This window comes from Orbicella faveolata, unplaced genomic scaffold (genome assembly GCF_042242905.1).
Source record: "Orbicella faveolata isolate gen_17 unplaced genomic scaffold, um_ofav_v1 contig_4, whole genome shotgun sequence".
In the NCBI taxonomy this organism is placed as follows: domain Eukaryota; kingdom Metazoa; phylum Cnidaria; class Anthozoa; order Scleractinia; family Merulinidae; genus Orbicella; species Orbicella faveolata.
In genome coordinates, this window is record NW_028301569.1 from 11,475,827 (window position 1) to 11,492,721 (window position 16,895).

Genomic DNA, 16,895 nt, shown 5'->3' on the forward strand with positions numbered 1-16,895 from the left:
ATTAGGTGCAGTATATTCTGTGCTGTGATCTTCATAGGTCTTTAGTGGACATTTTTTTCCCACCCGTGGATATCCAGGGTGCTACAAAGATGTTTGGAGTTTGTTTTTTGAAATAACTGTGAGTTGCATGCGTCCACATTGATTTACAGAAGCGCTTGTTGTGTTAGCTTACATGAAGTATTGTTCAAGTTAGTCACGTGCGAGATGCATGTTGGTTATTAAAGATGGCGTCTTGAAGTAAACATGTGTTGTTCACTGAAGACTATCGTAAACCCAGATAACTCGACATGGTGGCAGCGGGAAGTTCCGAATAGCCTTTAAACTGAAGAAGAATCAGACAAAACAGAAATATGGGAGACCAAGGTGCACACGAGGCTGGAATTCAAGCTGAACAACCTCAAGTAGTTGAAGAGCCGAACAAAGCTGTCGCTCACGCCCCACAACCAGCCGCACAACCACAAGTTGCTGCAGCTGTACAGCAGCCCATGGTTCAACAAATACCCATGGCAAGTTACCAAGTTCCACCACCTGAAAAGTTCAACTTCAAACCCGAAGAATGGTCCCATTTGATCAAGCGTTTCAAACGAATTCGAAAAGCGACTGGACTCGACCAAAAGGACGGCGAGAGCCAAGCGAATACTTTGATTTATTTGATGGGCGAAGAAGCTGACAACATCGTAGTGTCATTTGGATTGACAACTGAAGAAGCAAAGCAGTACAACGTGGTGAAAGGCAAGTTTGAAGCTCATTTTGTGGTAAAGAGAAATGTAATATTTGAAAGAGCCAAGTTCAACCTGAGAAGTCAACAAGATGGTGAGTCAGTGGATAATTTCATAACAGATTTGTATTGTCTTGCTGAATACTGCGAATTTGGAACACTAAGAGACGATCTCATCCAAGATAGAATCGTGGTAGGGATAAAAGACAAGAAGCTCTCTGAACAACTGCAACTGGATTCCAAGCTGACTTTAGAGAAAGCAATTACAAAAACCAGGCAGTCGGAGACAGTTAAGAAGCAGCAAACGTTCCTACAGGAAACCAAATCTGACCCACCACCAGTGCATGTTGATCGTTTGTCCAAAGGAAAGGGAAAAGATTCTAAAGAAGATATGAAGAAGAAGAAGAAACCACCCAAGTCTAAAAATGGGAAGACTCCTGAAGCACAATGCTCAAGGTGCATGGGTCAACCACACCCAAAGAGACTGTCCAGCCAGAGAATTGAAATGTAATAAGTGCTCCAAAGTAGGACATTGGGCAAAGGCCTGCAGATCTCCATCAGACAAGAGAGTGGGTGAAGTGAATTTTCCTGGGAGACAAGAAGAAAGAGAGTTCTTCCTAGGTGAACTCACTGAACTATCTGCTGCCCAAAGAAGTACAGAAGATTCACAGAAAGCTAAAGTTTCATTGAATGGACTGCAAGCAGAATTTAAATTGGATACCGATGCGGATGTAACAGTAATTCCACCCAGCCTGTATCACAGTTTGCAACCAGTTCCATCACTTAGCAGGACCACCAGGCTCCTCATGGGACCATGTAAACAGAAACTGAGCTGTCTAGGAACTTTCATAGCAGAGTTGCAAGTGCAAGACAAGATTGCTAAGGAGCAAGTGTATGTAATAGAAGATTTGGAACGACCTTTGCTAGGAAGAAAGCCAGCTGAACTTCTAAAGCTGATAAGCAGACTTGACAGCCTGAGCAGTGATGACTACAAGAATAAAGTAGCAGACAAGTACCCCAAGTTGTTCAAAGGACTAGGTGTCATGAAGGACAGTTACTGTATCACACTCAAAGAGGATGCTAAACCTTTCCAAGTGTCAGTTCCAAGGAAAGTACCCTTCCCCTTGTATCAGAAAACAAAAGAAGAGTCAGACAGGATGTTGGAGACAGGAGTCATATCCAGAGTTGACCAACCCACTGATTGGTGCGCTCCCATGGTGGTGACCCCGAAGAGCAATGGCAAGGTCAGGGTCTGCGTCGACCTGAGCAAGCTGAATGAGTACATCAAGAGGGAGAACCATCCACTTCCAGCAGTAGACACAACTCTCGGAAGATTGGCAGGTTCCAGAGTGTTCTCTAAACTTGACGCCAACTCCGGATTCTGGCAGATAAAGCTAGCGTGGGAATCAAGACCACTGACAACATTCATCACTCCATGGGGCCGTTTCTGTTTCAATGTGTTGCCCTTCGGAATCAGTTCTGGTTCTGAGAAATTCCAGAAGAATATGAGTCAGATCCTCCAGGGATTAGATGGCGTGGAATCCAACATAGATGACGTTTTAGTCCATGGCAAAGATGAGACTGAACATGATCAGAGGTTAGAAGCAGTACTCAAGCGTCTGGTTGAAGCTGGCGTGACACTCAACCTAGACAAATGCCAGTTCAGCACAGAGTCAAGTTCCTTGGACATGTTATAAGCTTCAGTGGAATTGAGGCAGATCCTGAAAAGCTACAAGCAAGTTTTCTGAGCACCTCACTGACAAGACAAAGAGCATCAGAGACCTTCTTCACAAAGGGAACCAATGGACATGGGGAAGTGACCAACAGAAAGCATTTGAGCAGATCAAATCTGACCTCACACGAGCTCCAGTACTGGCTCTGTACGATCCAAACAAGGAAACCAAAGTGGCAGCTGACGCTTCATCCTTTGGCCTAGGTGGGGTAATTCTTCAACTCCAACCTGACAACTCCTGGCAACCAGTCTCATTCATATCGCGAGCGATGATGCCCACTGAAACCAGATAAACACAAATCGAAAAAGAAGCCCTAGCGCTCACATGGGCATGCGGACGATCCTGGGAGTACATTGTGGGAAAATCAATCTCCGTGGAAACAGACCATAAACCCCTGGTGCCACTCCTGAGTACTCACACACTGGATCAACTTCCACCAAGAATTCAAAGATTTAGAATGCAACTGATGAGATTCCACTTCAAGGAGATCAAGCATGTTCCTGGAAAGAAGATATACATAGCCGATGAGCTTTCAAGACTCCAACCCCGAAGCCAAACAGTGAAGTCAACAATTGACGATGACGAAATGCATGCACACATTGGAAGCATGATCTCATCACTGCCTGCCTCAGATGCACAATTACAGGTGATCATAGAAGCACAGGAGGAGGATCCTGTCTGCAGGCAGATCAAAGTGTACTGCTGTGAGGGATGGCCTGACAAGTATTCATTAAACGATGCAATGAAACCTTATTGGTCAAGCAGGGGTGAACTGTCTGTGGTGCAGAACATTCTGCTCAAAGCATTCAGGATCGTGATCCCTTCTTCCATGCGTCTTGAGATACTGGATAAGATCCACGAAGGACACCAGGGAATCACTAAGTGTCATGAGTGGGCCAAAAACTCTGTCTGGTGGCCAGGACTCAGCTGAGAAATCCAGGATCTGGTGCAACAATGCAGAGTTTGCGCTCTTCAAAGGGACAACAAGCCTGAACTGCTTATCACGACACCCTTACCTGACCGTCCCTGGCAAATCGTAGCCACAGACCTCTTCGAGCTGAAAGGTGCTGACTACCTTACTGTTATAAACTATTTCTCAAGATACGTCGAAGTAGCAGCCATGCAGAAGACTACAAAGTCAAGTGAGGTCATTAGAGCACTTAAGTCGATATTTGCAAGACATGGGATCCCAGAGCAAGTGCGATCTGACAATGGTCCTCAGTTTGACAGTGCAGAATTCTCTTACTTTGCCAAGGAATGGGGATTCAAGCATAGCACAAGTAGTCCTCGATTTCCCCAAGCAAATGGAGAAGTTGAGCGTGGAGTTAGAACTATGAGGAATCTTCTAACAAAGGAAAAAGACCCTGCTAAAGCATTACTGGCCTATCAGGGCTAGTAATCAACAGCGCTGTGCTTAAAGATTTGCAGTTTGGTCTACCATTTTTTTGACAGAGCTGCCTGCCGTCTCTAAGAGAATGAGAAAAAGTCCACTGGTGTACATTAGTGTGATTGAAGTAGGTTGTACTGAAGCCTCAGTCAATCTTGAGTTTTGATGAACACAATGTTAACCAGTTACACCTTGCAATATTGAATGACGAATCTCATCACCTGTGATTCTGGTCATTACAGCCTCACCAAGGCATCCTGTTTAGCTGTTTTAACATCATAACAAACTGTTGTAGATCTCCAAACACATTCAGGACACGCTCCACCATACACTACATTCAGGACCATTACACTTATTTTTCTAGCTAATTCACTTTTTAAGGTCAAAGTCAAGGCCAGTTAGGGCTGGGGATGTAAGCTTGGACTTCTGGAGAAGATTTCAGAAAGATGTCAACCAAGACCAAACCAACCACAAAGAATGAGTGATAACACAAAGCTCCACAAAGAATTTAGCGTACATGCACAGCAATGCAGGTAATGTTTACTTTTGAAAAGGCCACTCCTTTTATTAATAATTTTTGTTGTGATGCTAAGTGTAATGCAGACACTCCTTGCCTACCTGTGGAATTTTACACAGAAACATACAAGACAAAAAGGAGAAGTTTTGGCAAGCATAATTCAAGCAAGATGTCTTCGAGACACCAATAGACTTGTAGTTCTCTTAATACTTCTTAACAATGACACTGCCGAACATGGCTGTCTGATCAGTAAGTAATCACTCCTGTTTTCTCATAAGATTGTTATTTGTCATAGTGGTCAAACGGGGGTACTGAAGCATAATCCTTTGTCTTGTGAGGCAGTAATATGGGATGCTACAACTGCTAACTGTTGGTAATCATCAGGAGATGCATGACGTTCAGCTTTGATCCTAAATTTTCAGGCTGCTTTCCCCAGAGTCCATGAATGTACTGGTTTTGTATTACGCTGGTGCAGATGTTTTAGACATTTTGATTCCATCATCTTTGTTGGTGCTTTTAGAGTGAAGTCTTATGACTCTGCGGGTGTACCAGTGAAAGCCTAAATCAGTAAACTCGAGTTGGTCCAAAGCAAAATGTGGCCAGTCTCATGGGGATAATCAGAAATGGCAGAGCTTCCTGGTCTTGCATAAGATGTAAATCCTTGCCAAGCTGCTTCATTCTTTCTTGCATAACTCTTCCTTATGTTTACTTTGCTGCACTCCCAAGGATTCCTGCCAATGATGCCATCTTGTTGGGCTAGATCGCTGGTGTTCTTCATTTGCACAGATGTATGTGACCTAAACATCACTTATGACTTGATCATGGCTGGGTTGCAGTAGGTTGAAGGCTTCTGACTGCTAAGATGTTGTAGAGGCTTTCATCACCACATTCATGGAAATCTAGTTGGAATATAATTTGGCTGGACCAATGATTTGTTCTTTCAACACAACATGAAATGACAAGTCCACAAAAAAACAAATGCTTGGTATGGGGAGGTCAGACCCGTCGTCATCGCTCTTTCGTTGTCCATATACCCTCCCGAAGGAGTTGACTCGAGCTATACCCTTTACCCCGAAGGGTAAAGTTGGACTCACACTGCTGCAGGGTTTTTAAAATGTGAGCCAGAGCATTCGTCATAACTCACCCCTGACACCAGCGCCCTCCGAAGAGGTAGGCTTCCCCTCGCAGGAACCCCCAACCACATCAAGGACATAGGTCTCTAGTGAACAAATCATTTCATAACTTTGTAGTTGAGAAGAACAAAGTTCATACAAAGTGGAACCATACACCTTGCCACAGATTTTCCCCTGCTCACTTTTGTACCAGTAAGTGTCCTTGGTGTCATTTTGCTCTGGGAGGAGGTGTGGTGATGCATGTAATCGCTTGACGCTGAACTTTGATTTGAAACTTTTGTTTTCCAGCATCTGTGTCAAATCTTGCTTTGCTCTTTTATCTTTTTGGGTGTCTGTGCAACTTCCGCTTCTTTTTCCTTATTAAGACATAGTTGTCACCTTGTCAAAGATGTTTGGAGTTTGTTTTTTGAAATAACTGTGAGTTGCATGTGTCCACATTCATTTACAGAAGCACCGTGTTTAAAGATTTGCAGTTTGGTGTACCATTTTTTTGACAGAGCTGCCTGCCGTCTCTAAGAGAATGAGAAAAAGTCCACTGGTGTACGTTGGTGTAATTGAAGTAGGTTGTACTGAAGCCTCAGTCAATCTTGAGTTTTGATGAACACAATGTTAACCAGTTACACCTTGCAATATTGAATGACGAATCTCATCACCTGTGATTCTGGTCATTACAGCCTCACCAAGGCATCCTGTTTAGCTGTTTTCAAATTATACCAAACTGTTGTAGATCTCCAAACACATTCAGGACATGCTCCACCATACACTGCATTGAGGACAATTCTTTATTTTTCTAGCCAGGGCTACTTCACTTGGTATCTCCAGACTAATGTTTAGAATAACTTTTTAAGGTCAAAGTCACAAGCAGTTAGGGTTGGGGATGTAAGCCTGGACTTCTGGAGAAGATTTCAGAAAGATGTCAACCAAAACCAAACAAACCACAAAGAATGAGTGATAACACACAAAGTTCCACAAAGAACTTAGCCCACATGCACACCGATCCAGGTAATGTTTTCTTTTGAAAAGGTCACTCCTTTTCCTAATAATTTTTGTGGTGATGCTAAGTTTAATACAGACACTCCTTGCCGTCCTGTGGAATTTTACACAGAAACATACAAGAAGAAAAGGAAAAGTTTTGGCAACCATAATTCAAGCAAGATGTGTTCCAGACACCAATAGACTTGTAGTTCTCTTAATAATTCTCAGGAACAACACTGCCGAACATGGCTGTCTGATAACTAAGTAATCACTCCTGTTTTTCATAAGATGGCTATTTATCATGGTGGTCAAATAGGGGTACTCAAGCATATTCCTTTGTCTTGTGAGGTACTAACATGGAATGCTACAACTGCTAACTGTTGGAAATTATCAGGAGATGCGTGACGTTCAGCTTTGATCCTAAATTTTTTCGCTGCTTTCTTCAATAGTCCATGAATGTACTGGTCCTCTATTACCCTGGTGCAGAATTTTTAGACATTTTGATTCCAGCATCTTCGTTGGTGGTTTTAGAGTGAAGTCTTATGACTCTGCGGGTGTACCAGTGAAAGCCTAAATCAGTAAGCTTGAGTTTTTCCAAAGCAAAATGAAGCCATTCTCATGGGGATAATCAGAAATGGCAGAGCTTGCTGGACTTGCATAAGATGTAAATCCTTGCCAAGCTGCTTCATTCTTTCCTGCATAACTCTTCCTTATGTATACTTTGCTGCACTCCCAAGGATTCCTGCCAATGATGCCATCTTGTTGGGCTAGATTGCTGGTGTTCTTCGTTCCCACAGATGTATGTGACCTAAACATCACTTAAGACTTTATCATGGCTGGGATGCAGTGGTTTGAAGGCTTCTGACTGCTAAGATGTTGTAGAGGCTTTCATCACTGCATTCATGGAAATCTAGTTGGAATATAATTTTGGCTGGACCAATGATTTGTTCTTTCAACACAACATGAAATGACAAGTCCACAAAAAACAAATGCTCGGTATGGGGAGGTCAGACCCGTCGTCATCGCTCTTTCGTTGTCCATATACCCTCCCGAAGGAGTTGACTCGAGCTATACCCTTTACCCCGAAGGGTAAAGTTGGACTCACACTGCTGCAGGGTTTTTAAAATGTGAGCCAGAGCATTCGTCATAACTCACCCCTGACACCAGTGCCCTCCGAAGAGGTAGGCTTCCCCTCGCAGGAACCTCCAACCACATCAAGGACATAGGTCTCTAGTGAACAAATCATTTCATAACTTTGTAGTTGAGAAGAACAAAGTTCATACAAAGCGGAACCATGCACCTTGCCACAGATTTTCCCCTGCTTGCTTTTGCACCAGTAAGTGTCCTTGGCGTCATTTTGCTCTGGGAGAAGGTTTGGTGATAGGTGTAATCGTTTCATGCTGAACTTTCACTTGAAACTTTTGTTTTCCAGCATCTATGTGTCAAATCTTGCTTTGCTCTTTTATTTTTTTGGGTGTCTGTGCAACTTCTGCTTCTTTTTCCTTATTAGGACATAGTGTTCACCTCGTCTAGTTAGGTGCATTATATTCTGAGCTGTGAACTTCACAGGTTTTTAGCAGACATTTTTTCCCACCAGTGGATAACCAGGGTGCCACAAAGATGTTTCGAGTTTGTTTTTTGAAATAACTGTGAGTTGCATGTGTCCACATTGATTTACAGAAGCGATGTGCTTAAAGATTTGCAGTTTGGTCTACCATTTTGTTGACAGAGCTGACTGCAGTCTCTAAGAGAATGAGAAAAAGTCCACTGGTGTACACTAGTGTAATTGAAGTAGGTTGTACTGAAGCCTCAGTCAATCTTGAGTTTTGATGAACACAATGTTAACCAGTTACACCTTGCAATATTGAATGATGAATCTTGCCACCTGTGATTCTGGTCATTACAGCCTCACCAAGGCATCCTGTTTACCTGCTTTAAAATTATAACAAACTGTTGTAGATCTCCAAACACATTCAGGACATGTTCCACCATACACTGCATTGAGGACCATTACTTATTTTTCTAGCCAGGGCTATTTCAGTCGGCATCTCCAGACTAATGTTTAGAATGACTTTTTAAGGTCAAAGTCACAAGCAGTAAGGGTTGGAGATGTAAGCTTGGACTTCTGGAGAAGATTTCAGAAAGATGTCAACCAAAACCAAGCCAACCACAAAGAATGAGTGATAACACAAAGTTCCACAAAGAACTTAGCCCACATGCACAGCAATGCAGGTAATGTTTTCTTTTGAAAAGGTCAGTCCTATAACCAATAGTTTTTGTGATGCTAAGTTTAACGCAGACACTCCTTGCCTACCTCTGGAATTTGACACAGAAACATACAAGAAGAAAAGGAGAAGTTTTGGCAAGCATAATTCAAGCAAGATGTGTTCCAGACACCAACAGACTTGTAGTTCTCTTAATACTTTTTAGCAACGACACTGCCGAACATGGCTGTCTGATAAGTAAGTAATCACTCCTGTTTTTTCATAAGATGGTTATTTGTCATGGTGGTGAAACGGGGGTACTGAAGCATGATCCTTTGTCTTGTGAGGTAGTAACATGGGATGCTACAACTGCTAACTGTTGGTAATCATCAGGAGATGCATGACGTTCACCTTTGATGCTACATTTTCTGGCTGCCTTCATCAATAGTCCATGAATGTACTGGTCTTGTATTACCCTGGTGCAGATGTTTTAGACATTTTGATTCCATCATCTTTGTTGGTGCTTTTAGAGTGAAGTCTTATGACTCTGGGTGTGTACCAGTGAAAGCCTAAATCAGTAAACTTGTGTTGTTCCAAAGGAAAATGTGGCCAGTCTCATGGGGTCAATCAAGAACGGCAGATCTTGATGGACTTGCATAAGATGTAAGTCTTTGCAATTAGCTGCTGTACAATTTGCCTGGACCAATCATTTGTTCCTTCAAGAGAACATGAAATGAGAAAACCACATACTCTCCCGAAGGTGTTGAGTCGAGCTATACCGTTTACTCCAAAGGGTAAAGTTGGACTCACATTGGTGCAGGGTTTTTAAAATGCGAGTCAGAGCATTCATCATAGCTCCCTCATCCCCGGCCACCTGCATCCTCCTAAGAGGTAGGCTTTCCCTTGCAGAAACCTCCAACCACATCAAGGACATAGATCTTTAGTGGGCAAATAATTTTAAGACTACTTGAGAAGGACAATGTTCATTTAAGGTGAATCGACGTCCCTTGCCACAGATTTTTCCCTTCTTGGTTTTTATGCGTCATTTTTGTTGGTGTCACAGGGACATTTTGGCTGGGGAGGAGGTGAGGTGGTGCATGTAACAGTTCTCCCTGGAGAATGAATAGTGAAGGTATCATCTGCCTGGTGGTTTGTCGCAATGCAATGTACATCTTGGGTTTGCAGGTTGCAGAAGATATTGCCTTTTCTTCAAATACATGCATGATAAGTGAGGAAACAAGGATGCATTCTGCCTCATAGTGAATCTATGTCCACCTGAAAGGGAAACCTACGAGGTCTGCAGTTTGAGTAGGTGCTAAAGTCTGGACAGACTTGACAAGGCTGTGGCCCTCCCCTTCTTTTGTAGGACAGCTTTCTTCTAGTTTCTATGTCTTCTCACATTGTACTAGTGGTTAGCCTTGTTTGAGATTGTCATAGGTTCCATTATGGCTTGTGAAGGTCTTCTGTAGTCTTCATAACTCACTAACTGTTCTCAAACCACATTCAAGGTTAATGTGAGCTAACTTGTATAAAAACTTTGATTGTTAAACCCGCAACAAAACAATGAAAATTGTGCTTAACTCCTAGTAAGGCAATTGACTTATGTTTTCATTACTGCTAAAAATGGTATTTAATTTTTTATTCCTTCAGAGACAATTGATTCACAAGTGCATAGTTAATGCTCTGCTGAAAATGGTGTTTGATAAAAAATTTCAACTCTTCGGCAGACAATTGACTCTTGTTTGCAAAATTATTCCTTATACATTACTAAAACTTTTGATTAGCACAATCATTCTTTAATCTTCTCTAGACATTTCACTTATGTTTGCATCATATATACTCTAGATCAACCAAAAAGTAAAATGTACTTCTTATGTTTCCACAGAGACAATTTTACCGTGGATTGAATTCTCAATAGAAAGCTGAAGTATTTTGCAAACTCTTGTTGCCAAAACTCCTATCATTATTGTTAAGTTAGTATCATGACAATAATTTACCTTTTCTTTCCTCTTAGATCAGAGGGTCTGTTTCTTCATTCCTGGATTTGACTGACACTGAGTAGGTGGTCTGCATACTAAAACAAAAAATGTTATTTTGTGGCCACATTGTATAAAGCATATGACTTACCATGCTTGAAGAAGGACATGTTTTTAGACCTCTTGTCTGCTCAGTTTCTCCTTAGGTTAGATTTCATGACGTTATGCTGGTGACAATACCTGCAACAACTGCACTAAAAGTTTCAGTTAGTAACTGCATCATTGTTTAAGATTTTAGCAGTTGCGAAAAACAAAGATTTATGATAATGCTCCCGAAAATGAGCTGGTGCCCGAAAATGGACTGGTCTGTTAACAATATGATACACGTATTTGACTTTGTCTTTAACTGGCCGAATATTTTATAGTGCTGAACATGCAAATGTGACTTGCGGTATCAAAAATAGATATGGTCAAGTTGTAGATCCTGAAATAAAAATTGTTAGCAAACAGCAGTATTGTGTTAAAATTAAAGAAAATGACACAGACAACAAGTGTGGGGGTATTTTATTGTTACCAAATATGGCATTATTGTGACATTAATTATTCTACAGAATATTAATTTCGAAAGCAGAAGCACATTTTGAACAGCGCTGCCTGAATTTTTCCAGTTTTTAAGAACACAGAGTGTTCCTGAATATGATTTTGTTAAATATTTCTAGTAGGGACACCTTAAAATTAATGAATGAGACATTGGTTTTGTATAGTTTTATTGAAAGTTACATTATATTCCATCATTTCTACAATAACCCACAGGACCTACATATAAGTGCATATGTTTTGTATGCCCCCGAAAATGGGCTCCATCAGATGTATAGAAAAAATTATAGACTTTTCTATTTCTCTCATGTGGAATTAATTGACACAAACACACAGCCTTAAAATTAATGAATGAAACATTGGTTTTGTATAGTTAATGAAAGTTACATTATATTCCATCATTTCTACAATAATCCACAGGACCTACATATAAGTGCATATGCCCCCGAAAATGGGCTCCATCAGAAGTATAGAAAAAATATTATAGACTTTTCTATTTCTCTCATGTGGAAGTAATTGACACAAACACACAGCAATAATAATTATTAAGTTAAAACTAAATTTAAAGTAAATGACACACAGACACAGGCTTTTTTGTTTTATTCTTAGTGTGTATCCATTACATCATTTCTACATTAATCCACAGGACCTAAGTAAGTATCAAGGAGGGGGCGCATTCCTATTTGAAAAATTTAGCATCCATAGAAACCTCAAGTGTTCCTGTGCCAGCTGGCACTGCAATTGGAACACTCAGGGTGTCCTAGATGATATATGAGCATATTAAGTGGCCTGCTAACAATTCATAGTCGCAACCAAGCCTTTGTGCACCAAATTTGAGCCAATTGTGTTCTGAACCGAAAGCCAAACCAAAAGCTGAACCAATAGCCGAACTGAAAGCCGATTCGAAAGCCGAAAATAGAGATCTGTTGTTCAGAACCTGAATACATCACTCATTCCAAACTAAGCCATGTATCCCAAACACTATTAAAATTGTCTGGATAGCAATTTGGCAAAAATAGTTCAAATGATTTTTACAAGCATTTCACCTGTGTTAAAATTGGCAAAAGCTGAGATTAGAAGTGAATGGTGTATTCCAGTGTAAAACAACACATTATGGTAACTACGTTCCACATACCTCATTCCATGGTGTAGACCCTCCTTTCCTTGTGTGGGTTGATGGCTTGTACAAGCTTATAATTATGATATAGATTTGATATTGTCAAAAAATTTGGCAACAGCTGACAAGCTGTCATGACAGACAATTGGCTTAAGAGTTTGAAATGAAAACAAACATGTGGGCCAGTGTTGAAACTGAGAGCTTGCAAAGCACTCTGGAAAAATTACTGACTTTCTGAAAATTTAGCAAACAAATGAACACAGATATTAAAACAAAATGAAAACACAAATAATGGCCCAAAATTTTGACTGGCAACCATCAAACTGCCAAAATATGACATCAGACAATTGGTTTAAGTGTTTTTGTGAATGATCCTAGCAAAGGTGTGTGTCTAGTCCCTTCTAACTGCTCATTTGCCCAAGCCTTAATGGCTACAACTGGAGATAAACCACTAACAGTTCAAAGGCTAAATTCTCCAGTAACCTACATTTAAGTAAATGTCTGGTTGAACCTTCAGTGCCAAAATGATTTTCAGAAACAGTTTTAAGACATGATTTTGGTCGAAATAGTTTCACTCAATCACAGAGCTTAGATTCACTGCCATTGAGTGAAACTTGTACATATCAATTAGTTTCATTGTACTGCGCAACTAAGCAGGGAGATGCAGCAAAGCCGAAGTAGAGCCGAGGTTGAGCCGAAGTAGAGCTGAAGCAGAGCCGAAGTAGAGCCGAAGTAGAGCCGAAGTAGAGCCGAAGTAGAGCCAAAGTAGAGCCGAAGTAGAGCCGCGGTAGTGCTGAAATAATGCAGATGCAGTGTTGAAGTATGGTCAAAGCTGAGCCAAAGTAATGTGAAGTAGAGCCAAAACTTGAAAAGCCGAAAAGCCTGAAAAGAAACCCAATGGAAAAACCTGGGGGGAGGAGCCATCCCAAACCTTGGGCCCAGCTAACTAATCTAACTACATTAGTTACCTTAAGTTAAGCCGAATCAGAAGCAAATTGACTTCTAGCCGAAATTTGATTTAAGGTTCAACCAGAGCTCTATTTAACCCTCCCCACCCAACCCACAAGTAATTTCACCAACCAACATTGTATTCAAGTCTTCCTTCAGAATCTTCTTTCTGACTCATTGCCACTCTTCTCATCTGAGTAAATTGTAGTTAGCAGTAGATAATGGGAAGGAGGAAAGAGAAGATTTCTCTTCTTCCCAACCCTACCATTACTTCTGCATCTTACAATGTCCCCATTCGTGTTGATCGGGTCCGAGTCAGATCTTGTCTTTATCGGATGGAGCTGATATCTTGTATTGGTAAAGCTGAAGATACAACCAGTTACAGTCTGCTCATCAGGAACTAAGAAAAATGAAAAAAGGTATATGAACATGAAGGTCGTCACGAGAGAAAGTGTGTACTTCATAAAATATGTTTCTTATACCAGTTTAAATAATTTGCTTTAGCAGTGGTGGATCTAGGGGGGGGCAGGCCCCCCTTATTTTGGGTAAAAAAAGAAAAAATCACAGAAAGAAGAAAAGCCAGCAGGGCAACAAAAACAACCTCCCGCCCCCCTTAGCTCAAGCTCTGGATCTGCCACTGTTTTCGGGTGAACCATTTGACTTTAGAGGGGGTTGTGGGTGATTTGGTAACATGAACTAGAAAACTTTTCTCAGGATGTGTGTATGCACGATATTTTTCCTTGGTATAATATGCTTTTTTCAACTCACTGAATGTGCTTGAATTTTTTAAAAAAATCAACCAGCTTGCCCTCAAAAGTCAACCAGTCCATCCCTTAATATTGTCATCTCAAATTCTGATAATGAAAGAGTCATGAAGCAGCTCTTGTAAGGTCTCACATGACTGGTTTGATATTCTTTAAGGGAACAATAGAACAAACAATAAACAATGCAGTGACAGCTCCAGAACTTGAGCTAAAGGGGGAGGCAGTTTTGTTTTGCTTGCCCTGCCAGCTTTTCTTCCCTCTGTGATTTTTTCTTTTCTTACCCAAAATAAGGGGGGGCAGGTCCCCCGGGCCCATCCCCTAGATCCACCACTACAGTGCCTCTAGACCAAAACAATAACAGCTGCTACAATAGATCAATAGCAGCGTAGGAGAAGTGCTGCACATCCATAATGAAACCCACACCAATAAAACATTGTGAATACAATTGAGTTCCGACACCTTTTCCTTACTTAAAATTACTGGTTTGTTTTTACACAGACAGAGCTTACAGAGATGAAATATTTTAAAAATTGAATCGGATGCTTTTATTTCCAAAGAAACAGGAGAAATAAAACATTTTGCAAACATGTTAGTTTAGTCTGGTCAAAAACTGCCTGATCGGTTTACGCGGAAACCTTTCTTGTCTGCATTTATTGTGTTATGAAAAGAACTAAGAAATTTTTTTTGTGTCGAATGATAAAAATAGGCAATTAATAATTATTTTATTTCAAGTAGACTTACCTTTCAAACGTTTTAACTGCCGGGTCTTTCCACTTCACGGATGTGTGCAACTGCAAAACATGTTGACGGCAGCGTTTCTGACGAAGTCGCAGGAAAAAAATTTTTCATGTCCTCCAGCAAATCCTGTAAACAAAGATATAGTTAGCGCACAGACTAAGATGATCAGGGAAAAAAGCATTTTGGAAACGTGGTAGTTTTATTTTGCACCACAGCAAAAATTGTCTCTTCAGTTTGCGCGGGAAGCTTGCTTGTCTTCATTTCCTGAATTACGAAGAGAACTTTTTTACAATTTTTGTGCAGAATGATAAAAAAGCTATTAAATCATATGTTTTGCTTCAAGAATTACAGTGAAGTGATTCTTACCATTCAAAATGCGAGCGTCTTTTTCCACTGCGGTGTGCGGGCAACTGCAAAAGCGTAAATGTTTCTCAATGTGCTCAAGGTAAATGTTTCCTCATTTCTCCTTGCAAATTTCTGTAAACAAAATTAAAATTAAATGAATTTGATAAAGAATACCCAATTTGTGCATAACAGGTCATCAATAGAACATTTTCACCTGTGCAAATTGAATTTGCTTTAGCATAAATTAAACCACGTGTTTCTTCCACAGAGTTCACCGGCTAAGAACAAGTCATTTTGTAGACACTTTGAAGCTTTCAACAGCAAAGGTACTCACCTGTTTACCTTTATTCGCTTCATTAATTTGAGAAATGTTACCTCCCTGGCTGTAGTTGGCGAAGAACGAAAAGTTACGAGCTTCTCTTAACGAAAATGTTTCGAGGGGAAAATGTTTGTCGAGAATGCAACTTGTGCAGATCGGCGCCTACTTCTTCCTGGTACCACGTGGGCTAATACTCTTCTCTGATTGGTTTGCTCCCTGGCACGGGCATTTCCATCTTACGTCATTGACTGTAACTTGGTAAACAACTATTGAATAAAACATTTTTGGAACTAATTTTGAAGTTTTGAGTGCAAAACAGCGTTCCTTTAAGCAAAGTAACTACACGTTCTTTGACAATGCGCCATTTCTCTTACTTTAAGTGTTTTTAGCGACATTATTCAAGAGACGTGGAAGACCTGTCAATCAGAATGACGCTGACCCTCGTGGGTTACTCCTGATTTCTGATTAGCTCCTTTCATTACACTGCTTTCAACTGGCTTTAAATGCTCTGACTTCAACGACACAAAGGGCGCTATCCATTCAACCCAACAATTCTGAAAATTTTGAAACGGAGACAAATGGTATAGGAATTTTCTGGGAAAGCAAGCTATTCAACCGAAAATTCCGGAAAAGTCAAATGAAACTAAAATTCCCGTTTAGAAATTTCCGAAAATTTTGGTATACCTCGCTTAGGTTGTCCTCTTTTCCTGGAGTTCCGGAAAATGCTGTTCCAGTCACCTCGGGAAATTTCCGGAAATGCAAACCGGAATTTTCCTGATTTTCCAGAGAAGAGGAAAACCTACTAGGCAAATTTTTGACAATTTCTGACCGGGTATTTCCGGTGCATTTGAATTTCCCACTCGATTCTTTTGAATCGTGGAAATTCAACAATTTTTGGTTTTTCCGGAATCTTTCCCGGGAAATTTCCGTTTTCAGTTAAATTTTCTGCGATTTCTCAGCTATCAGTCATAATTTCAGCCCATTTTTCCGCAATCAGTAAATATTCCAAACTCGAATATCAGCTTTCAGTTTAAAACATAGGCACGCAAGGCGTGCAAGAGTTATTTTTTTGTGAACTATAAGTCTCGGAGATAGGAGCATTCATGGAACTGTTTACAGTAATGATTTGGTTGATTTGACAAATTTTTTTGGTTGCGATGTACAGCAAGAAAGAAACTGGGTGTTTATGATGTACATACGATGTTACATCGGTAATGGTAAGATAACTAAATAGTAAGCCCTAAAATGTTTGACTGAACAAACTACAGTAATCTGACACGCCTCCAGATTAATGTAGATACCATCTTATTTTCTAACAGGCAATTTTATTCGTTCTTTGATACAACCCACACTGTGATTGGTCTGACACGCGCACATGCATAACTCCCCTCACTCACCGATCACCGGGGACTTCCTTATATGGG

At 40.7% G+C, this 16,895-nt stretch overlaps 1 protein-coding gene across 1 annotated transcript; it reads left to right on the plus strand.

The window, feature by feature from the left end:
- The first annotated feature begins 2,908 nt into the window (after window positions 1–2,908).
- Window positions 2,909–3,847, plus strand: LOC149101423 (uncharacterized). The gene is made up of 2 exons (XM_089275905.1): window positions 2,909–3,342; window positions 3,553–3,847. The coding sequence occupies exons 1-2, from the start codon at window positions 2,909–2,911 to the stop codon at window positions 3,845–3,847; spliced, it is 729 nt and encodes a 242-aa protein (XP_089132031.1).
- The last annotated feature ends 13,048 nt before the right edge of the window (window positions 3,848–16,895 follow it).